The sequence below is a fragment of the Trachinotus anak genome, unplaced genomic scaffold (assembly GCF_046630095.1).
Source record: "Trachinotus anak isolate AG129_WGS33_773 ecotype Australia unplaced genomic scaffold, CSIRO_AGI_Tana_v1 ptg000023l, whole genome shotgun sequence".
In the NCBI taxonomy this organism is placed as follows: domain Eukaryota; kingdom Metazoa; phylum Chordata; class Actinopteri; order Carangiformes; family Carangidae; genus Trachinotus; species Trachinotus anak.
Window position 1 is genome coordinate 3,500,847 of NW_027273874.1, and position 24,369 is coordinate 3,525,215.

General features: G+C 41.0%; 1 protein-coding gene across 2 annotated transcripts; it reads right to left on the reverse strand.

Moving 5' to 3' along the window:
• Window positions 1-15,028: 15,028 nt before the first annotated feature.
• On the reverse strand, window positions 15,029-23,077 carry LOC139607106 (trichohyalin). Of its 2 annotated transcripts, none has more exons than XM_071459738.1 (3): window positions 22,873-23,077; window positions 21,753-22,529; window positions 15,029-20,716 (listed from the first exon to the last, which is right to left on the reverse strand). In XM_071459738.1, exons 1-3 carry the CDS (start codon window positions 22,919-22,921, stop codon window positions 15,120-15,122), a joined length of 6,423 nt encoding a protein of 2,140 aa, XP_071315839.1. In that variant the 5' UTR covers window positions 22,922-23,077; the 3' UTR covers window positions 15,029-15,119. The 2 variants fall into 2 exon arrangements, with proteins under 2 accessions (XP_071315839.1, XP_071315838.1); XM_071459737.1 differs by having other exon boundaries at window positions 21,753-22,577.
• Window positions 23,078-24,369: the final 1,292 nt, after the last annotated feature.

Consider the following 24,369-nt stretch of genomic DNA (forward strand, 5'->3'; position numbering starts at 1 on the left):
GGAATCTCTTTAATTACCCTGTCTCATTTCCTGTTCTGCAGAACTTCCTCTTGGCTCAATCAACTAAATCTGTATTTTCCTCTTCGTTTGCTGCTCATCTCCTGAGTCAGGAGGCGTGGATGAGTCAGGAGAATTTAATGAAGGAAATCAATGATACCACTACATGTCTAAAACTGAAAGGACATGACACTGAGCGCTTCAGCAAGATTGACGGTTGACTGATCAAAACCAGAACCTCGAGGATCGAGAACGTTCAAGGAAATTGTCATTCGTGAGTTTAATGTCAACATATACTGTAAAGTGCTAAAATCAGAACAGAAGGATGCACATGATGCATTCTGTGAAAGGAGATAGCAGGAAAAAGAGGAAACAAAGTGTGGCTTAGACTTTGATTCTAGTCAAGAGCTTTTCCTTCTTTGTTTTTTACATGTGACTTGGATCAGCCTTGGTCTCGGCCTTGGCTGGAGGCTGGTAGTATCTTCTGCCACGATGTGCATAAAATGAACTGTGGAAACATAATGGTTTTTGGCAACATTATGGTGATTTGTCTTCTTTGCGTCCTGATTTTATGGGTGCTTTGACATGCTCTGCTGCATGACAGAACAGAACAGGTTTGCAGAGAGATCAACATCTTTGCTCAAGCTTACAAACTTTCCACTCATTTAATTCTGCACACTGAAGGGCGTTCGCTGCCTCAACCCCCATCGAACTCTGTCTTAATTTAAATCATACTGGACACACTCAACCTGTCACTGAAAATGATTTAAAAAGATAAGATGCAGCTTTGCCATTTTGCTGCTTCAAATTCCTCAAAACCTACAACTGTCGTCTGAACTAAACCGGTCCAGTCCGGCGTTCTCTGATGGACTGTCAGTCAGAAACAGAAGCTCTGGTTTGACAGCTGTACATCACTGTCATGAGTCTGAGGAGTTGACCTTGCTTACACCAGAGCAGGAATGCCGTGAGAAGCCCTTTAGTGGCCTTAAAATCAAACTGGCTTCACAGGAGAAAACCTCTCCCCTCTGTGTTTTCAGCTGGCTAGGCAGAGTGGCAGAGATAGCATCATTAGTCCACTCAGCTCAACCAAAGACATCACGAAAGAGATCTCATGATGGATGATAGTGGGACTGAAAGCTCAGGCTCAGGGACGTTTGCCCGCAGGACACAAAACAGCAGCACCTCAGGAGCTGGTCCGGCTCGGTGGTCAGAGTTCGAGGACTATGCCCGGCTGAAGGAGCCCTCTCACATCGGCCTGTTCTGTTAAACATCTGTGGGCTAAAATGACCTGACAGCACTTGATGCATTTGCTGCCTGGCACATAAGCGATCTGAAAACGCAGAGCTATTTTTGCTGATGTTAATTTGCTCCGTGTTAGGGCCCCGGTTCACAGCTCGGTCAGCCTTCCCTGATACTATATTCCCGTTTGTTTCAGTAAAGGTTCTCCCGTCACATCGCATTTAGGTCGAGATGCCTGTGAACTGTGAATGCACTGCGCGCAGGGACTCAGCCACGCTGAGGCTTCTGGGTCCTGGGGTCCGTCGCTTTCAGGGAAGATCCCCCCATGTGGAGGGAGTTGTTAATGGTTTCTAGGTTTTTTACTGTGTATAATGAAGATGCTGAATGAAGAGTAAAAATAAAACAAGTAATTCAAAAGGAAAACAATGTTTTTACTTCTTTTGTGCATATGAAGGGACATCTGAAGCATTTATTGTTGAAATCCCTCTTGAATAAAAGGTTTAAATCTTTTAGTAATTAATAAAATATTAACACTCTGTAGCATGCAATGCAATATATGAATTTGATAAATTTATATATCTATTTTCTACAATTTAATGAGTTATTCTTTAAAAGCAAATATGTAAAAGACAAATTTGTAAATATAAAGTATTTTAAAATGTAAACTTCTAAAATTAAAGACATATAGAATGTCATAAAAGCACTGTAATTTATCAAATTTATGACAATAGGAAATTTTTAAAAAAAGGTAATTTTCAAACAAATAAAAATAGACTAAAGTGTTATATTAAAAGTACAGATAACTATATTTGTAAAAGTTAAAAGTACCTTATTTGTGCAGCTGTATCCACCAAGTAGCAGCAGCAGACTCACTGTATCTTCTAAGAAAAGGCTGCAGTGTCTCCTGTCTTTATACCAATCTCCTCCTCAGTGGCCAAGCTGATCCCTTCATTCTCCTTCTTGTTAACTGTGATTTCATGAATAATTCATCACACAGTCAGAACCACAAATGAGCACGCTAATTGGTGCCTTTTTTATTATCATCATTATTATTGTTATTATTCCCAGCTTTGGTGCATGCGATTAAACATTAAATTAAATTAATGTGATGGTGAGAAAAGATATTTTTCTAATAGCCCTGCATTAACCCTCTTGTTAATTTGAAAACAGATTCAAGGAAATTAATTTTAAATCTGATCGCAGTTTGTTTCCCAAACAGCTAATTTAATTATTAATTTGTGTAATAGCTCAATTTATTTGCCAGTGGAGATATGGTAATATTTCTTTTCAAACTAGTCAGGAAGAGAGGTATTTCAACAGAGGATAAAATTTAAAAAAAAATTAATAATGGAACTAAAATATTCAAAAAATTCTGATCAACTTATTGATTTTATGTGTGCTCTATTTCAGATTTATATCTATTTATTTAATAAAACCTAGAAGTTATTTTTCTACAACGGTCACATCAGGGCCACAGAAGAGTTGTTATTACTAGTTATTATTTATTATTAGTTATTTTTTCAATTTCATGCCCACTGGATATTTTTTTTAATTAAACCGTCATTCCAGTGGTGCATACACAACAGTAGCCCTTATGGCTGCATTAGTGTGTGTGTGTGTGTGTGTGTGTGTGTGTGTGTGTGTGCGCTCTAAAGCAGCCAGGAGGTGAGTGTGTGCCTCACAGTGAAGCAGTTAAACGAAGGTTAATACGCGTTGAGGCAGAGTACAAACACAATTAGGTCAAATTAAGTTCATGACTGAGTGAATATTTTTCCTAAATGTGTTTTTCCCTCCTTTTGGATTTCTCAGATGTCACTGTGGTGTGAGGTTTGAACCAAGGTCAAGGTTGTTGAAACACAAAATCCACTTTGAAATTACATTTAAAATTGATGCAACAACTACGCTTACTACCTCTTTCTGCGTGCACAGCTAAGCAACTCACTAGTTGCATGAATCTTGGGTCTTACAGCAAGGCTAAGACTTATTCTTCATTAATGCTGATTATTTTTTTTTTTTTTTTTTTTTTACAATAAATAAATAAATGGTCCTGTAGTGTAGATGCCAGACGGACCTGATTTAGAACTCATTTATCAAACAGTTGTATTTTATATGACAGTCCAAAGGGTCACCTACTGTATGTTTTAGTATTAAGGTCAGTTACGAGGACTCGGTGTTAAATCCCAACAAAATGTTCATTTACTAGTTCTTTACTTCACTATACAAGAAAAGAGGTGTCCAAAGTTTCAGTAGTCATTTATATTTTTATTTATCCAGTTTATCTTTATCTATTTATTCATATCTCCAGAGTATCCCAGATGTTGTTTAAATACATGTACATATATGAAGATTATGGGTATTTCATATATGTTATCAACCTATACCCTCATATATCAAGAGGATTATATATGATAATAATATATCCCCTGATGACAAATGGCAATATCACTCTTGATATAGAGACATACTGTACATGTCATTATATTACATATCTGTATGGGTCTTCCACAGTAGAGTTGTCTTGAGTATATGAGTTTTAACCTAGAGTAACAACAACATGGTCACAAAATCATTAAATACATTACCTGAGCTCTGCTATGTATGATTACCCTGAATCTATTGGTCTACACTGCTGTGGTTCTTTGACGTGTAAGGCTGTGCAGAGTCACCAGAGGTCACATCTAGACATTTCTTTCCCTCAGGAACAGGTGAATACGACGTGTTTCAATGTGTTGGAAAAACACTTGTAATAGTGCAGGTGTGTGAGAGGATTGAGGACAGAGAGGACTGAGCCCTGCAGGGCTCCTGAAACGCAGGCGTCACTGCTCTCCATGCGTCCAAACGCGTTAAAATACACCTGTAGCGATTAAATTACTTTTTGCTGCCTCTCTCCATCTGTTAGCAGTGGCAGCAGGCAGTTGCCATGACAACAGAAGCAGATGTTGAAGGGGTTTCTCCTGTGTGATGGGATGTGAACTATTGCCCTCTGCCTTTAAAAAAAGAGAAATGGCAGTAATGGATATGGATTTATGAGTGTATGGGCTGCAGCTATATTGCCTCCAACGTAGCTTGGCACACCATATGCCACTGTATGCATTTTTTATGAAGCGGGCCTACTTACTTGCAGAGGCTGGACGATTTACTTCACTCACAAGCTCTGAGGCTTTGCCTCAGTACACACACACATGCTGTATGTTTAGACTATACAGTATAAACTGTATCTTTACGTCCTCTGTATCCAAGTGTGACGATACCTCAGCAGTTGTGCATCTTTAATAAGCAACAGATTCCACAGCCGAGACGAATCTCATTCCAGACAAAAACATTTTTATGTATATTAAGTAAAGTAGGCTGCCATCTTTGCTTAACCTACATATGAATAAAATGGCCTAACCTGCTGAATGTGACTCACACACACAGCTGAACCAGCTGTAGATCAGATTTGACAGACAAGGATGCACATATGCATTAATGGCTTCGGGCATAAAGTGAGTCACAGCAGTGCTACAGTAACCACAAGGGCGCACTTCTGCATGCTGTCCACAGGCTGCAACATGCAGGCTGCAGGCTCTGACGCTTTACATGCACGGACATCTACTTGACCAGCTGTTGTTGCGCGGCTGCCTCTTTCTGCTGAGCGTTTATGTCGCCGTTTTTGCCAACATCATATTCTGTCATGTAACACCGAGCATTCACCTTGTATTGCTAAAAAGTGTTATTAAAAGTGGGCTCAGGCTGCGCTATAGCCATAAACAACTGATGAATTAATAATTGGAATTGGTTTTTTATATTTTATTTACTAAAACAGCATGGAACATGATTCTTTGAGAGGGTCTTGGCAAATTTGGCACCATAATAGAGTTATACAGCAAAGCATTGAGAGCTACTTAATAACAATAACACAATAGCAAAGCAGTTTAAATGCATAAAAGTATTAACGCATGTTATTTCTCATTCAATAACTAGAACTATAAATATGTAATCAATGTTTTCATCATGGTCACTGTGTCTAATGGAGGGATTTTTGTCTCTATTTTGTGGCTGAACAAAATTCAGATGAACTGAATTAAACTGAACTGAAGTGAGTTTCTAAAATGTTCGTTTAAAATGCTGCATTTTATGTGCTTCGTGTTAGGATGGGTGCATGTGCACTGACCGTGTCCTGTTACCGTCAGCTGGGTTACTCATGCGGTCAGTTCTGCAACAAATGCACAAAGAGACAAACAACCATCATCTCGGCCACTGAGCCAATTACGTTCTCCCGCCCGTCCACTGCAGAGAAGCCAAAAACATACAGGACAGGCCACATGCACCTTTCAATCTAAACTCATGGTTTAGGGATTTGTTTTTGTCGGGGGGAGTGACATCTTGAGCAAGGACATGAGCTGCTGCAAAGATTAAAGCAGTAATCTGACATTACAGGATCCTTCCATTAACCATGAGGTCACCCTGTGTTAAACATGCCTTTTTTTTTACTTTCCTGACCGTGGCCCCGTTTGGGTACAGATCCAAACAGGAGGGAAGAGTGTGGTGATATTCATCTGGGGGGCAAAAAAAGGCATTGACTTAAAATTTGTTTAAACTCAATTGCATAATTCACAAGTAACTTAAATTCCTAGTTTGCAAATTCTAACATAAAGTTGCGTATTTATTTAGGTCAGGTTAAATCAAGGTTTACAGTGATTTATCCAAGTCATGCTTTGAATGTCACTTACATTACATACAGAGAATGAAAAGAGTAATTGAAACACAACAATATATGAATACTAAGAGGCTCATAAGTATTAAGGTCACTGTGTTGCAGAACAGCTTAAATCCTAATTGGAATAGTGTAATACAAGTCATGAACTGTGTGTATTTGGACTTTGGACCTTTCTTCTTGTAGAAAAGCCGCCTGGTCTTTGAGGAATATAGAAAACTGATGTTTTCTGCTGCTTTCCATTAAGTCTGACTGACTGATGAAAGGTGTTCAACTTCATCATGGTGTTAGTAAAGCAGTCTTTCACACACAAAAAGCCTGATAATCTTATAGCAGCAACAACAGTAGTGTCATAATGTCCTGTAACGGGGCTGCACACTGAGAGAAATCATGTGACCTCATGGCATCCTTTAATTCTCCGCAGGTGTAACCTCTTCTCGATGTGGGAGAAATGTTTTAACAGCTAATCAGACTGTGTTTCTGTATTTTCATGGCTCAAGAGCTTTCCAGGTTTTGCTCCACAGCGAAGGTTGTGTTTCGGGTTATGAAAATTTGTGGCCTTTCATTCAAGTTGTCTCCAAACCGTTCACAGTGTTGACGCTGAGACACGGAGGTGTTAGGGCAGTGCTGTGGTTAATCTTGTGAGTACAGTCCATTGACCATGTGTGCCTGTAAACTTGTAATTGTTGAATAATGCAGTTGCTTTAGTGCTGGTCAAACACTGCAAAAAAAATCTCCAACTTATAAAGTAATTTTTGGTTGTCCTGCCAGAAAGTCTCCTTTTAAACAAGTGAAGGAATCTGAAGATCAATATGAGTATTTCCCTGTTTATTTAATTTAAGAACTCTTACACTACAGCCGTGTCCCATCTTTCGGAGGACACGGTCTACAACAGCTACGAAGGGCTACACCTTCTTAGACTGCGATGGCTGAACCAAAATGAGACAGTCAGTTCTATGGAGGATTTTCGCTCTGCATCACCAGCTGTTCCCGCCCTCACCACTGTTTTGCAAAGCACAGCTCACCTAGCAACCTTGACAACACGTAACTTTGTTTCACAAAAACTTGAGGTTTCCAGGCCCACGGTTTTAACACCGTGTGCTGTCAGCTGTTGAACGAAGCTGAAATCAAATACTTACCTTTAAAAGTGTAATCCTCTGCCTCTCTGTCGGTGTTGTTTGCTAGATTATAGGCACCTCTTAGGACTGGTTGGGCCACAAAGGATCCACTTGTTGCCTTGTGGCACCGCTGTGATGCAAACCTTCAATTTAAATGCAGCCTTTGAAGAATTGAGCCACGGCTAGAAACTCTAGCTGTAAAGTCCTCTATCATATGGTGTTAGGGATTTTTTAGCTACACCTTGTATGCATCTATTTCTAAGGACAAGATGCAGGCTGCAAATGTAGCCTTTCAAACTGGTGTGCACTCACATGCGTGTACCTACAACACACACTTGACCTAAACAGGAGAAAAATAGTCCCTCCCAGGCTGACTTCAATATACATACACAATTAATCTTTAATCTGCTCATCACCTCCATCCAGAGCTGTGGCTCCCGTTCTCTGCTGACACCATCAAACTTTCATGAGGGTAATTGAGATAAAGCTGAAATGGAATAACTGCTCCTTCTATAAAGTCCCAGAGGAAAGGTGAAAGAAAACGTTTTCAAGGTGTTACAAGGTGCCAGACAGCGCTCTGGATGAGCTCGTCTCCCCAAATGTGCGGCACAGCCTTTGTATGGCGTCGAGTGTAAGTGTGTTTTCAAATAGAATATTCTACAGGGGCCTGAGGGAGCGGTCGGGCCGTGTGTGTGTGTGTGTGTGTGTGTGTGTGTGTGTGTGTGTGTGTTTAAGGATGTATGGGGTTATGTCTGTCCTGCATAAACTAGGACATGTTGTACTGAAGGTACTGAAGGTGAAAAAAAAATCTCCTTCCATTGTAGCAGTTGACATAAAAGTGTGTGTGTGTTTGGGTGTGTGTGTAACTTTGTAAAGCCATGTAATTCCCTGCTCTTTTTTTCTCAGTCTTATATAATGTAGCTCACATAAAGTGAATGGGTCATTCAGGGATCTCCTGGATTAGACTCCCTGTGCTGTGTGTATATGTGTGTATCTGTGTCAGTACTCAGGACGTGACAGTGTATAGAGCAGAGAAGAAAAAACATGGACTAAACTCCATGGCATGATGCAAATACACCAAAATAAACATTGCCCACGGATGCAGCTGTGCATCAGTGTATACATCAGCGCGCATAGAATAATGAGCAAAACACAGCCCAGTGTGCAGAGACGACACTGTGTTCGCCACTAGAGAGCGCTCGTCTTCTGTGAACTTTTGACCCCTGCCGCTGGGCATTCAGACAATATCACATCTGTTATTACGTTATCCAGCATTGATTAATTAGACAAATACAAGAGCACACACTGACTCTGTGACCATCCGAACGAGGACAGAGCCTCCGCTGGACAATTAAAGGAGCAGAGCAAACAGAGGGTGTGAAGTGATGCAAATTGACAAACTATGAAACGGAGGAGAAAGAGAGAAAAGGGAGACATGGGAACGTGGGAGGAGAAGAGCGAGAGGAGCTGACAGGAGTTGTAATAGATGTGAACGTGTTCACTCGATGACTGTGAGGATTCAAATACACAGCAGCTTTCTGTCTCTCAGTGCTGACTCGAGAGCTGTACATATCTCCTACCCTCTGCTGCATCAGTTTTCTCTTTCACCTCTTTTTACCATGGATGGATAACTGAAGGGGACTGAGGACTCAAAGGGTCAGGGAGCCCGTGGGTCTGAGCCTCTTCCTCTGTTGTTGGAAAGCCAATCAAATGACTACAAAGAGATGCAGAAATAACTTCAAAGGCACCATCAAACGACCATAAAGAGATGCAAACAACCGTAAACAACCGAATGCAAACAACGTTTTTTATATATATATATATATAATATGCAAAAAGACCATAAGGAGCTGCAACTCAACTACAAAAAGACGCAAAACAACTACAAAAAAGATGCAAAATGACTGCAAAGAAATGCAGCCCACTCCTATGCAGGATGCGTAGGGGCCCTTTTACATGTCTCTGCCCAGGAGCCTGTAATCCATCCATGCTTTCTGCCCTACATTCTTCCCTGCCAGGCCGAAGCCATGGCTTCGATTTTCCCTTCCCTTCTATTCCCCTCCTGGTTGTAGTCATACCCTCTTCCTCTTCCTCCTGCTCTTTTTTTCCTGCCGTTTCACCAGCCTTCAGGCATCTGCCACCATGAGCTGATCAGAGGGCCCTCGCTTGCGATCAGATAATGTTCATCACGCGCTCCTCTTGCGTCCTGACCTTCAGCTGAACTCGCCTCACAGCTCCAAGGCCACTGAGGAAGAGGAAAGATGTCACAGATGGGCTGAAAAAGCAGCAGGTTTTGACACATCCCATGGTGGACATTAGTACTTTTCCAGTGCCCTGAACTTGTCTTGCATCAGCAGTCTTCCTCTTAGGCAAAATACTGAAAATGTAAGTATTTGAGATAAATTAAATACAAAGTATAAGATTTTCATCGTGGGTTAATAAGGCGGAAGATGACGTTCCTCTCTGCAGCAAGTGTTCACATCATGTTTAGGAAAGCTCATCTGAGTCAAAGTTCAACTAAAAATATTTGTAAGACATTCCAGATGAGCGGAGCGGCCTTTTGCACGTAGTAAAAAAATACAATCTTTTATTCATGCTGCAAGATACACAGCATGTCATTGTCATTGTCAAAGCTCCTGCTCAGATGTGTCACTGAATAAATAAAATCTTATATATATACACATATATTTACAGCAAATGGAAGTCGGCAATCATATCTGGATGATGTGACGTTTTGATGTGTTGCAGTTCAATGGGACCTTGAAAAAAGTGAATTACAGCCCTGAAAGATGATTCTCTGTGCAGGCAGCAAAACTCATTCAGCCATAAGAGGAAAGCTTGAACACATAAAAGATCAAATACAATAAGTCTGCCGTAGATACAGAGTTAAAGATGGTGTACGAGATGTATTTTACAGCAGGAATAAAAATGTGAATGTTCTGTTACGGACTCAGCATAAGGCGCAGTCTCTCACATCAGGTGAAAATCCTTCATCGTCTGCACATGTGGTTACATCAAACATGTTAAAGAGATGCAGCTTCAGATTCAGCCCGTAGTTTTTGTCTTTTTATGAAATGTTAGTTTGAGTATACATTTCACTCCGCTCTTTTAGCTTCTTCACTGTGTGCCATTCTGGATATGAATACTGTGACTTTGATTTGCAACACGCTCAGACAGCTGCCCGCACAGGACTCGATCGACCAATCGTCTCAGCTGCCGCCAGCCTCTCGGCCAATAGGATGGCACAGAGCCCTCGGGGGGGTGTGTCTCATTAGCTAGATTCCAGGACCTGGCTCTGGCCCACTGGACGCACTCAGCCGGAAAGGATGCAGTCCAGAGGGGGATTCATCATCTACTGCATCGTCTCTCCTCTTCCTCGCTCTCTCCCTCCTCCCTCTTCAGGAAAGGACAGAGCAGGCAGGGTGAGGAAGTAAAACACACGGAAGCACCAAACTGCCAGAATTGGGTGATAAATCGAAAGAAATTCTAATATTAGTTGAATTTTTGTTTTGATTTCCCTAATTTTATGTGTCAGCAGTTGATGCTTTTTTTCAAGATTCAGCTGATGTAGTTTCTGGCCACCTCTTCACCGGGAACACTTTGTGCTTTTGTGACCCTCCTTTACACTACAGCTAATTTGGCCTCTGATCAAATAATTGTTTTTATTTTCCCAAAATACAGCCTTAATACTGTAGATATTTGTCCTCACAATGGTTGTGTATTTTTTTTTTCCTTGGTGCAGACTCCAGAGGGCATGTGTGGGACCATGGGTGGTTTATGTAACTGGTTGAAGTAGGCTATCTATATTCTGAAAGGGTAACGTTATCTAAATGTACCCCCTGGGACATGGTCGAGTTGGAGAAGGGGGGAGGGATTTGGGGGACGGATCAAGAATTGTCATGGTCCATCAGGTCCAATATAAATCCCTGTCCTCGAGGGAGCGTTGTTGACCATGGCAGCCACAATCACGGGGACTGATTTTATTGATGCGATTGCAATTAGCAATTCTGCTTATCAGTCCGATTCTTTATTGATTCCCCTGATGATTCCTGATTCCAGTTTTATGTGTGGGGGGAAAAAATCATGTCAGTCTGAACACAGGGTGTTAAAAAGATACGAACGTGACTCAGGTGTGCAAAAGCTCTACTGCGTAACCCCTGTTTTCATTCCTCTAAGCCTGCTGCATAATTTACATTGTTATTTATTTATAACATTAGATATTTACACTTGGTAATGGTTACGCTGCATGACAAGCAGTGGCACTTGTGCATGGCTTTCCTGCAATTAAAGCTCATGTTGCACAGAAAGAGGTTTCAGGATATTGCTGGTGTTTCCACCCTTACTTGACGGCGCTGTCGTCACATGTCTTTGTGAAATGACGCCACACTTTGGATCGTTTCTTCCTCTCCGCCATGACTTGTGGAAAGTTTCCAGCAGTTTCCAGTCATTGTTCTGCAGCAATAAGCTTTCCAACAGTGAGAAGGATTTGGAACCGGTTCTCAACTGGAACCAGTTTCCGATTCCCATCCATGAATACCTACCTGTCCTCGTCACCAAATGTCACCCCTGACTTTTGCCAGCTGCTCCCTGAGTGTTGACGTCTCCAGAAAAATTAATAGATAAACTAAATGCCTTAAAGATATGTTGCTTTTGAATAAGTCTGAAATAGCTGAAAATAATGTTTTTTTAATGGTTAATGGATCATTTACTAATGCTGTATGATCAGTTATAGACTATCAATAAGAGAAAATTTGGGGTTGCCAAGTTGTGGAAAATCCTCATCCAGCATTTCACCTGCCTTTTCCTTTCGTCTGGTGCTTTATTTACTAGCATCCCGCTCTCTTTCTGGAGAACTGCAGGACATCTGAACCGAAATCCATTTAACATCAACTTATAAAGTGGTTGAACAGTCCACCTGAGGGGCCTTGCCGATGAATTAAAGAGCTAACAGCAGATGTATATAGTTTAAGGCTAAATCGACAATTCACATGCAACAGGAGCCGATTTTGTGTTACACTGAATCAACCTCAAACGCAACGAACAAAATAATTATGTATTTGACAAAATCTGTTTTGTTTTTCAAACTACTGACTGCTAGGTATTCTTTCCTCACAATAGCCATGCATGTTTTTGTAACGAAACTCATTCATTTTCCACCACCACCACCCAAATGCACAATCAGAACATGATTTATCATAAACTAGCGCCAGACTGCTGCGCTAATTATGGTGTGTCAGAAATAAACCTGGAGTATTAAAGCCACTTGAATATTAATGGAGGTGTTAAAGCGGAATCACATTTTTTTCCTTCCTGGGTCAAGTACTGAAAAGAAAAAACATTGTTGGAAAGACCATTATTCAAATGAGAGTGCACAGTCCTTAATAAAAATCAGCCCAACCATTAACTTCTGTTTTAACACAGCCCAGTAATTTTGTTTCCAACATTTGTAGACATGACTGACTGTGATGTTCCTGTCTATTGTGGTGCATGTAAATGTGGCCCCATCCATATTTCCCAAAAAGCCTAATTCAGGACCTTAAAAGGCTTCAAATAAAGATAAATTAGGGTTACCATGTTGCCTTAATCTGAACTAATGCCAGCTAAAACCGAAATGAGTGCCCAAGAGTGGTTTTATCATTCACTGTTTGCACCATTCAGCGCGACAATGCTGATATGGAGCAAGGATTCACCTGTGAACCCACAGATATAGTGCTGATTTTTTTGTTTCCTGAATGTCCTTGAATGCAGAGAAGAAAGTGTGGGATGGCTTTTAGGATCATAGTTCACTTAAAAACACATTTTTACATGCCTGCACTTTTTAAATCCTCCTGCCTGAACCTGTCTGACCTTGGTATTAATGAACTTTAGGATCATCTCACCTGGGTTAAGCAATGTGGGTTTTTTTTTTTTGTTTTGTTTTGTTTTTGTTTTTTTTGTGAAAGAAGTTTGAAAAACAACTTCTTAAAATGTTGTGCAGTTTAAAGGTTTTTTTTGGGGTTTTTTCTTTTAAAAAACATCCCAATATTCACACCATTAGATCATATGAAAAGATGTTCTTAATACCTAATGCATCATTTAAAGCAGGAGTTTTGACATTTTGCTAAGATGATGATACAAACACTGATACCACTCTCATGTCTGTCCATTAGCTAATTAGGAAACTACAGCCAGCAGACAGTTAGCTTATCACGAAGACTGGAAAGAGGGGAAAACACAAATATATCAAAATCCAGCTTATGTGCCGTAGTGACTTTATTAAGCCAGTGGCTGCAGCTTCATATTCACTGTATACATACGTGAGAATAGTATTGATCTGGTCATATTAACAGCAATACAGCAAATACATAGTGGTCAAAATGTTGAACTATCCCTTTAAACACATTCACCTCGAATTATCTTATAAGATCGACCTATCTATCTATCTGGAAAGTTTTTTAAACTAAACCATTAATAACCAGGTCTTTGTAATCAATGCACTCTAATCAATCTAAGCTTATAATCAATAAATCAAGTGTTGTGATACTATAAATGAGCCATGTGATGGTAAACCAAAGGATGAACATGAAAAAGGCCAATGCTTATGACATATTATGGCTGGGTTTGTGTATCTTTAAAACATTATGCTTTAAAATGTACGAAAATTATGTCTGCATCAACTGCAATTTGCCAACTTTTTTTCTTAATTTCTCCCGAGACACTTTGAAAACAGAGATGATCAAAGAAGCAGGGATCCATCTTGACACAACACCCTCTCATCTTGCCTCTAAAGGCAGCTCACATTGAATGGACAGATTAAAAAACATTGCTGCCATGTTAGATACAGACCAGCACTCACAGTCCATAATTATTAGCCTGATGATTGCACACGAGTGTTTTTGGATGTTGCATCTGGCTCCACGGATGATGGAAGTTGTTGTATGTATCCACCCGCATTTTCCTGGCTGTCAAAAATTGCATTCTGAGAAAGCCGTACTCCTCTCATCAAGAGTCATAATTTACTTGTCAAAGCAGGAGTCCTCTCAGCATGCGGGAGGCTCCCTGGGGTTATAATTGCGAGATGGTTTGGTTCAACTGAAATACCTCCAGTCAAAATGGAGCACAGGCCTGCTAGTCAGGCTTTGTGTACTCTTCCTTTTAAAAGTAGCCATTTACACAGAAAATTGTAAAACATGGTTTAAAAAAAAAAAAAAAAAAAAAAAAACAACATTTGACTAGCTTCACTATACTTTCACCATCAACTCCTTGTCATCAGTGACTTTCAACACTGATTACGTTGGTGCTCAGTCAGCTCCACACTGACACAAGGTCCCCATCTTGTGGACAAAGTATGAAAGTCATTCTGACATGAGTGGTGACGGTGCAGGTCAGCTAAGGTTTGTCTTAAAAATCATGTTGAGTTTGCAACTCATTCAGAATGTCATATGATTTTTTTTTTTTAAGTAATGAATAATTTCTGAATGTTTACATGAATCATTCTCATAGCAGGATGTTAAATTTAATGCCCGACAATAATACATTTAGTATTTACATTTACTATTTATACAAGTATTTGTGGTGCTTCTACTTGTATTCCCAATTTCTGCTACACTCTACTTCAGTTTTTACTAAATTTTAAAGTAAAGTTTTATATTTTTTACTCCATTATATTTAACTGACAACTATAGTTACAAGTTAGTTTTCAGAACCACATTTAAAAACACATGATAGACTTATACAAGACTATATTATTTACTTATTTTCCCCTAAGAGGGGACCCTTGTCATTTTTCAGCTCTCCTAGTTGTCAGCTGTTCCACTGAAGAGTGATTTTCCCCTCTAAACATCTCAGATGGTTTTATTTTTAATAATTGTTTGATGGCCAACTAGGCTAAAATGTTCAATGTTTCATCAAAAAACTTAGTCAAATTCAATACTTTTACTTGTAATGGGCGATTTTTACACTCTGGTGTTAATAAGTTTGTTTAAATAAAAGACCTGAGTAGTTCCTCCTTAAATTTATTAGAAAATATTCACATAACAACATGAAAAAACACAGTATTTACATGATAAATTCAGACACTCATTACAGTTCTACACCAAACACTGCTCACTGTTGTTCAAAGCCACTATATCCTCCATCTTTTCAAACAATCCTTCAATCACAGAGTTGGTTTTCTTGCTGGTCAGCACATGATACCTGCCCCCACATCTCTCTACGAGCCCCATCAGTTCCCCGTTCCTCAGGATGTGCTGCTCTGCGCTCACCCCTAAAGTTTCCCCCCATGTGAACAACACCAGGGTGCGCTGCCAAATCTCTTCCCCAAGCAAACTCATGTGCTCCTCCACAGCTCTCCTGTACTTCCGTGTGCAGGTTAAGAAGGCCGGCATGAGCAGGAGGATGACGTGAGGTCCTGGGTGACACCAGGACATGCTGTCAAGAAGGCTTTTCCTCTGCGATATGTTTGTTGGGTCTGGTCCATCTCGCCACCTCAAACCTAGTGGCTCTACAACTGCAAGGTGTCTCCCGGCGATCTGACCTCTCCAAGACCTGAAGGTGGACCTATCGAGTTTGGACGCTTCTCCACCCAGGATGGTGACTCCAGCGGGTGAGCGAGATGACCAGGATTCCCCTAACACCATCACCCTCAAATCCGACCCCAGAGAGTCTTTGTTGTTTCTGTGACGCTGAGAAAACTTCAAATCCCCGATGACCCTTTTCATTTCCAGGTCCTCTCTGCCTTCTTTCCTCCTTGTTTCTCCTGCTCTTCCTGTCATCACTCCCTTTTCATCAGCTGTGTCGATCTCTTTTAGTGTTTCAAGATGACAGTTATTGCTCTCTGCAGCTGACAATGCTGTTTTTGTTGTCTGATCCTCCCAATCCTTTGTGCTTTCTGACTCTTTTTTTCCTCTTCCCTCTTCCCTACTCTCTCTGACCTCTTGGTACATCCCGTGGACATTATCTTCTGAGCTGTCATCAGCAGTTTTAAGATTGAAAGAATTCACCTCATGGACTCTCATGTTGTCTTCAATCTCATGTCGTCCATTCTCTAAATCCGTTTGCTCCCTTTCACGCAATTCTGCCTCTCGTGTTTCAAGGCTCTTCTCCCATTCGTTCAGTTTTTTAAGTGAGATCTTAAGGTTTTTTTCTTTTTGGTGCAGTTCTTCTTTCAGCAAAGCCAAGTCTCTGCCCATCTCGTCTAACTGCTGAGTCGTATAGTTTACATGCTCATTTCGCATCTGCAGCTCCGACTTCCAGTTGAGCAGCTCCTGTTCTTCATTTTTTAAGTAGTGCTCTCTATCTTTTAGCTCTTTCCCCTGGTCTTTCAGCCCTTTTACCTTCTTCTGAAGATCTTGACCATGAAAGCTTAGCTCCTTCTGTTTGCCTTCCAGAGCTTGAAGTAAGCTGTCTAGCTCCCTTTCCTTTTTCTCAATGCTCTGCACTTTCATTTTCACATCTTGCTCATATTGATCTATTCCCTCTTGCTGTTGTAGTTGTATCTCTAGATTTGCTTCCAGTTTTCTAAGTTCTTGTTCCTTACTTTCAAGCTTTACCTCTTTTTCAACAAGCTCTACCTCTTTCGCATCTAATTTGAGTCCTCTTTCGCTCAACTCTTCTTGGTTTCTGCTCAAGGCCTGTTCCCTCTCCCCTAGTTCTTCTTCCCTTTTTAAGAATTTCTGTTCAATCTCTTCATCCCTAATTCTAAACTCATTTTGTTTCTCCACCAGCTGTCTTTCAAAATTCTCTCTCAGCTCATTCATCAGCATTTTTGCCTCATCGTCTCTCTCTTTCATCCTTTCTATCTCTACTTGCTGTTTGTCATTTGCCTCTTTTAATGCCCTGACCTTTAGATCTTTCTCTTTAAGAATATTTTGGATTTCTGATTCTTTGCTCTGTACCTGCTCTTCACATCCTCTGAGATGTTTCCTAACTTCTTCTTCACTCTCCTTCTTCAGCTCCTCATACTTTATTTTAAGGTTGTCCGTCTCCTTTCTCATCTTCTCATTTTGGTTCTGCAGCTCCTCAGCTCTATTTTGGCTTTCCTCGTATTTCTCGGTGAGGTCCAAAATACTTTGCTGACTTTCCTCTTCCAAACGAATCATAGCATCATCTTTCTCCTTTGTAATTGATTCTATGCTCTCATTTCGTGTTGCAATCTCCTTTTCATATTCCTGAATCATGCTTGTCATCTCCCTCTCCATTTTGTTGGTGAGATCCTTCAGTTCTGACTTTGTCTGCTCGATTGTTAGCCTCAGTTGGACAATCTCTTTCTCGTTTTCTCTGTCTATTTGCCTCAGGTGCTCGAGCTCTTCTTCTTTCTCCTGCAGTTTTTCCATCATTTCAGCATCTTTTTTCCTCTCCTGCTCTGTGTGACGTTGCTGTATCTCAGTGATACAGGAGGTCTGGATTTTATTGCTTTCTTTCAGATCTTCAATTTCTTTTAAGTAGTTTGCACATGTCTTCTTTGCTTCATCCACCTCATTGTCTCTCTCTGCAATAAGACACTGTGCTTGAGTTATCTCTTTATTTTTCTTATCAATGATTTCTATCAGCTTGTTCATCTCACTCTCTCCTTTCTCATCCTTCTTCTTCTGCTCTTCCCTCCATCTCGTCTCCCTTGAGTCAGCCTGCTGTTTAATGCTTTCAATCTCACTTTCCTTTTCTTTTATCTTTCTCTCCATTTCGTTTAAAAGCTGTAGTTTCATCTCCTCCATCCTTCTCTCTCTGTCTTGCAGTCGTTCCTCTGCCTCTTTCTTTTGGTTTAGAATAATTTCTCCTCTCTCCTCTTCCTTTTTTAGCAGGATCTCTTCAACATCCTTTAACAGCTGCTTCAACTTTTCTATCTCTCGTTCTTTTTGCTCCATCTGTCTCTTGTGATTTAGTTGATCCCTTTGTCTTTCCTCTTCTGTCCTTTGCAGGGTTTGTTCAAGCTGCTTTAAATGTTCTTTTATCTCCTCTATTTCTCTTTCTTTTTCTTTCAGTCTTTGCTCCGTTTCCTTCTTGTAATTTAAATGTACTGCTTCCATTTCTTCCTTATGTTGCAGTTTTTCTTTCATTTCTTCGACATTTAGTTTCATCTTCTCAATTTCTTTTTCTTTGTCTTCCAGTCTTTGCTCTGTTTCTTTTTTGTAATTCACGTGATCTATTTCTTTCTCTTCCTTGTGTTGCAGCTTTTTCATCAGTTCTTTGACATTCAGTTTCACCTCCTCGATCTCTTTTTCCTTTCCTTCCACCATTTTCTCCATCTCTTTCTTGTATCTTTCTTTTTCCTTTTCACTTTCTTGCATTTTTACTTCAATTTCATGAATGTGCTGATGTTTTAACTCTTCTGTTAGTCTGTCTCTCTCTTGCAATTTTTCCAAAATGTATTTTTCATTGTATTGATGGATCATTTCTTTCTCTTTCTCATTTTCCAGCACTTTTTCTTCTATTTGGGCAGCATACTTTTGTTCCAACTCTCTTATCTCTGTTTGTCTTTCTTGCAGTTGCCTCTCAGTTTCTTTTGCAAACTGTTCTTTCAGCTCTTGCGTCTCTCTTTTTCTTTCTTCCTCTATGTCCCTTATTTTTGTCATGTACTGTTGTTGCACTCTTTCTACATCTTCCTTGTTTTCTTTCACTTTTCTATCCATTTCGTTCTGTTGTTCGGCCCTCCTCGCCTCCATCAGTTTTTCCATTTCATTCACTTTTCTTTCCATTTCCTCCTGATGCTGCAGTTTTAAAGCTTCTATTTCTTTCTTTTTCTCTTGCATCTTGTTTGCCACATCTTGTGTGTGATTTAGATGAATCATTTCCTTGTCTTTTTCATGTTCTCGCATTTTTTCATCTATTTGGGTGTGATACTTTTGTTCTAGTTCAGCTATCTCTTTCTTATTTGCTTGCTTGTGTTCCTCATTTTCTTTTGCAAACTGCTCTTTCAGCTCTGTAATCACTCTCTGGTTTTCTTGCTGCATGTCCCTTATTTCATTTTCATACTGCTGTTTGATGCTTTCCATATCATGTGCTTTTTCTTTCAAATTCTGATCAATTTCATCTTGGTGTTGAACTTTTGCGTTCTCCATCATTTGTTGTATTTCCCTGATTTTTCTGGCCATCTCCTCCTGATGCTTCAGGTTCAGGTCTTGTAACGCTGTTTCTTTCTCTTGCATTTTTCTCTCCATCTCTTTCTCGTGTTTTGATTTCATTTCTTCAGTTTTTCTGTCCATTTCTTTTTCATGTTGTTTTGCATTATCTAGAATTATCTGCTTTTCCTCTGAGGCTTTCGTTCTCAGTTCATCCAGCTCTTTGTCTTTTTCAGACAGTTTTATTTCCATCTCTTTTTTTAGTTTTTCTTCCAGCGTTGTCATCTCCCTGTTATTTTCTTGTTCTTTTCTCTCAAAAACATCATCATAGTGTCTTTTGGTCTCATCCATTTGTGCTTTTAAAGAATCAATTTTTTCCATCCACTCTGCTCTTTCTCTCTTGTGCAGCTCTACAGCTTCCTCCAATATTTCCACTTCTTTCCTCCACTCCTGTTTCTCTGCTCTAATGGCATCCTCCCTCTGTTTTCTGTGATGTTCATTTTCTACACCAGCACGTTCAAGGTCGAGCAGCTTCAGTTGCTGCTCATCCATTCTTTCTGTCAGCTCCTCAATCTCTCTCTCTTTTAGCTCCAGGTTAAGCATCACCTCATCCCTTTCTTGTGTACATTGGTTTAGTGCTACGCGGATTCTTTCATTTTCTATACCCAGATCCTGAATTTCTCTCTCTTTATCCTCTGTCAGCCATCGTATTCTCTCCTCTAGCTCGCCAATGTCATTCTTCCTTTCTCCAAGGCTCCTCCTGTCCTCATCGTCCTCTTCTTCCCTTTGAACATCAGCCTTCCCAGGTGATTTCACCTTCTTCTTCCTATCAAAGAACCATCTGATGCTCTTCATCTCTCTGTCTCTCATATTCTTCAACTCCACCTCCTGACGAAGCATCTTATCTCCCATCTCCTTCAGGCGCTGGTTGAACTTTTCGTTCCTTTGTCGGCTCAGATCCCTGACCTCCTGGACCAGACTGGAGAAAGCCTCACACCTGTTTGTTGTCGCCATCTTTTCTACTTTTTCCAGGAGCTCTGTCACCTTCGTGGAGCCTCCGCTTCCTCTTCCGCCTCCATCTACACTGCTGATGACATGATACCTGCCCCTGCATTTCTCCATCAGCCACTGCAGGTCTCTGCCCCCACCCTGGATGTGCTGCTCAATATCCACCCCCTCTCGAAGCTGATCGCCATGAGTGAACAGCAAGATTGTGTGTCTCCATACACCCTCACCCAAAAGCTCCAGATGTTCCCTCACATGTCCCACCTTCACCAGTGTGTCCACTCTCAGAGTCAGCAGGAGAGCGTGCGGCCCCGGTGGACACAGGGCCACGCTGCCAACAATTTCTCTCTTCACCCTCTCCGGTGTAGCACCCGCCACACCTGCCTCCCAGCCCGGTGTGTCCACCACCGTCACCAGCCGCATGGCCACCTCTGCTTGTTGACGGATGCACTCCTCTGTTACTGTCCCTGCTTGGAAGACGCCTGCTTTGCCGAGGATTGTATTCCCAGCAGAACTCCTTCCAGTCTCACGCTCACCCAGGAGAACCAGCCGGACCTCGGGTAGACGTCGAGGGGCCTTGGAGAAAGACTGATGAGCATCTAGCTCGGAGCCCTGAGGACCATCACCTAGCAGGGACAAAGGTACAGACTTTCAGTGAAACAACTATTGTCACTCAGTCAATCAACTGCTTCATTAGTTTACTAAATTGATTTGGATTATGTGCAACAGTCATCCTCCTTTTATCTCTACTTTGGTCTCCACCAGCTCCTAATAAAAACGTCTGGGTCTTAATGAGATTTCTTCACAAGGTAGTTACTGATAAACCCACTATTTGATATCTGCACAGCTCCAAACAGTGGACAGACAGTTTTTTTTTCTAGAAAAGGCTGGAAAAGGAAGAAAATCAGTGAAACACAACCATACAATACATGTTTGAGCCACAAGACCCCAACAACGAGGCTAAAATAGCTTCCAAAGCTGCTGAGTACAGTGTATAATTCTTTACCAGTGTAAATTGGAGCACTGAATGGATTATTTGGCCTTCATGGTGGCAGAGAAAACACTTCCTGCTGACAGAAAACAACATTAGCATAGTTGTATTTCCAGCTAGCTGATTAATATAAGTCTATTAATCTCTCCTATTTTAGCTCTGTTTTGGTCCCCACTGACTTCAGACTAGTTTTGACTGGTAAACTCCTGCCTGCCTACAGACAGATCCAGCAGACACATAGCAGCATTAATAGTCATTTGGAGTAATGTTTCTGGTCACATGTTCTTTTGTTGTTGTTGTTGCAGCACATCTTTGATCAAATAAGTTAAATTTAAACCATACAGGAAATGTCAAGATATACGACTAAATGACAGGAAATGTCAAGATATATGACTAAATGACAGGAAATGTCAAGATATATGACTAAATTATGAGGCTAAAGAAGTTTGTCTTGTCTGTTACAATATTACAATACAATAGTATTTCAATAATAATATTTATATAATAATATGATTACATATTTGCATTATATTTGCATTTTTTCCAATAACAAGGCATTCAACATAAGCTATGAGCCTCAAAACACTTTCTGTGCCTTATTATGAAATAAAATGATTGCATGTACTTGAGACTTGAGAAGTTTAATAAATCAAACAGACTGAAGAACTCACTTGTGAGAGCTGCTTTGATGGTCCCTCTCTGCATCTGTGCCTCCATCTGCCTCTGTTTCTTCCTCCTCTCCCTGGCTCTCCTCTTCCCGTCTGCTTCCAAACCCAACACAACTGTGTTATCCATCTCCAGATGACTGTTTCCTCCTTTCTTCGCCGCCACCATCTGCTCCAGCTTCCTTATCAGCTCCTTGACCTGCATCCCATCCCCTTTACTCCGATTGTTCACAACGTGGTATCTGTTCCCACACTTCTGGAGGAGTCTCTGGAGTGCTGGGCCGCTCGTCAGAATTCGTTGCTCCATGGTCGTCAGGCCCAGTTCGTCTCCCCTGGTGAACAGCAGCATGGTATGCTGCCAAACTCCTTTTCCCAGCGGCTCCAGGTGCTCCTCTATCTCCCTGATGTAGGCATCAGTCACTGAGGCACAGGACCGAACCACCAGAAGCACAGCGTGGGGTCCAGGAGGACAAAGTGACACACTCCGTAAAGTTTCTCTCCTCACCCAGTTGGGGGTGCTGTTGAGCGGGTAGTACCACTCCCATCCAGGTGTGTCCACCACCGTGAGTTTTCTCCCCGTCACATCAGCTCGTCTTTTCACGCACTCCTCCGTGGGCTTCCCACTTTCAAACCCTCCTACTCCTCCCAGGATGGTGTTTCCTGCTGCGCTCTTCCCGGTTCCTTTCCTGCCCAGGAGGACCAGTCTAAGTTCTGGGAGAGCAGGAGGGACGTCGTTTGAAGCGGGAGCATGTTGTGAGGCCATCGCAGCCGGCAGACTCTCATCTGTGAAGAAAGGGAGAAGTGCTTCCTCAGTGCACCGTACCGGATAAGCTGAATGACACAAAACACACAAGTGTAACAATAGTCAGTCATCTGGTCTCTGCTTTCTCCCTGACTTTATTTCTTTTTTTATTGTTTCATCTCTAGTACTGCAGCTAGATGGATATACTTTTCTTGTAAATTACTTTTTATGTTTTTTTTTTTTTTTATGTTTTTATTGTAATACCTGAACATTGTGTTATCCACTTTGCTGTAGCCTTACAGGAAGGCGTATCTTTAAAAGCTTATTTCAAATTTATAGAACTTAAATAAACAAAGAATAAAAAGAGCTCATCAATAGACTCACCACCATTCGCCACGGTGCCTAGACTGATGTTCTTATCTGTCGTGTCCATCGCCTCTCTGTCCACTTTTCTTCCGCTCGTCCTTCCTCTTCCTCTTTTTGGTTCCTGTGCGTCTTTTACAGGAAGAATTTCTTCAGCGTCGTTGTGAAAGAGAACAGCAACGCTTCATTTGATTCAAAATGAGGATTCGTGCTGCACAAGCAGCAGACAGAAAGTGGAAGACCTGCCGCGTCACGTGACTCACCTGTGGTTTTCTAACATGCACTCATTGAAGATGACAGGAAGTTAAGAGGTGGCACTGTGAGCTTTTATGACACAGTTGAACACTTACATGTTTGCAAAACACATGCCAACAACACAATAACACAGAGACATGCATGCTGCGCACAGTTGCAAGGGTCCATTCATTAGTGCACACAGAGCAAATGTATGCATGCTAAAAACACACATGCAGGCTTCATGATGAGAGCTGCAGAGCTCTTTACCGTCAGACGCTCTCCTGTGGTAAATGTGTGGCAGTTATGTTTCCTTCCCCCACAAGCAAATTCACACAGAGCTAACTTAGCTCTGTGGTAAAGAGTTCCTGCCTCAGATTCTGTTGTCTTTGTGCTTTACAAGAAAATGTGACTACAGTGAGCAAACAGCAGGAACGTAATGAAACACCTGCTGTAATCTATCTGTTAAGTATTTTTTGCAAAAGATCAAAATTTCCCATAGTATACAAGCTGACAGACACGTGGTGGAATGAGGAAGAACATCTTGCATTACGTTTATCTGAGCATCAGAAGGCGTACTGTGTGTTCCTTAATTTATCCACTGTTACACTTCACAAGAAATTCAACAACCAGTCATAATTCTCAGAAACATCAATTGACAAAAAAAAGTCCATTTAGTAACTGTTCTGGAGTTTTTGATCATATCACATTGTCTTCACCGTGTGTTATATTGATTTTTAGGGTCAAGAATTAACTTTTAAACTTGTCCTTTAAGCTAACATGCACAAAAGGTTCTTGAAGCAGTCTGACAAAATGAAAATTTGAGCCTCTACACTGACCAAACACCATCTGCTGATGAAGATCATAATATATATAAAGAAGATCCAGAACAGCTACCAAATGGAACTTGTGGCGAGATTATTTTTGCAGTATTGAACAATTGCACGCCAAAACATGTTTACTTGTTTAAAATTATTGTAGTGCAAGGATTCAGTCCAATATTTCATCCTTTATTCCATCAGTTCTGGCTTTGTGGTCATCGTGTCGTATGGTAAATGCTAAATCAACACCAACAAGAACAAAACACGACAGCTAATGATAGATGGACTCTGTGGCTGCAATTCATGGTAATCTAAAATAGAGATACATGTGTTTTCAAACAGTCGTCGTATTGTGTGAAGAGCCAGTATCCTTTCATCATGCTCGTGGTCAGAGCTGCTTGCTGTCACTGCCACACCTTGGCTGTGTGGCGTCCCTGGCTGCAAACATGGTACAACTGTTCTC

What these genes read in the sequence shown, in the direction of transcription:
- LOC139607106 (XM_071459737.1), bottom strand. Translation starts at nt 22,921, where the DNA reads ATGGACACGACAGATAAGAACATCAGTCTAGGCACCGTGGCGAATGGT. An exon ending in AGGCACCGTGGCGAATGGTG is followed by an intron (nt 22,578 to 22,872) that starts GTGAGTCTATTG and finishes TGTGTCATTCAG; the next exon opens with CTTATCCGGTACGGTGCACT. An exon ending in CATCAAAGCAGCTCTCACAA is followed by an intron (nt 20,717 to 21,752) that starts GTGAGTTCTTCA and finishes TGTCCCTGCTAG; the next exon opens with GTGATGGTCCTCAGGGCTCC.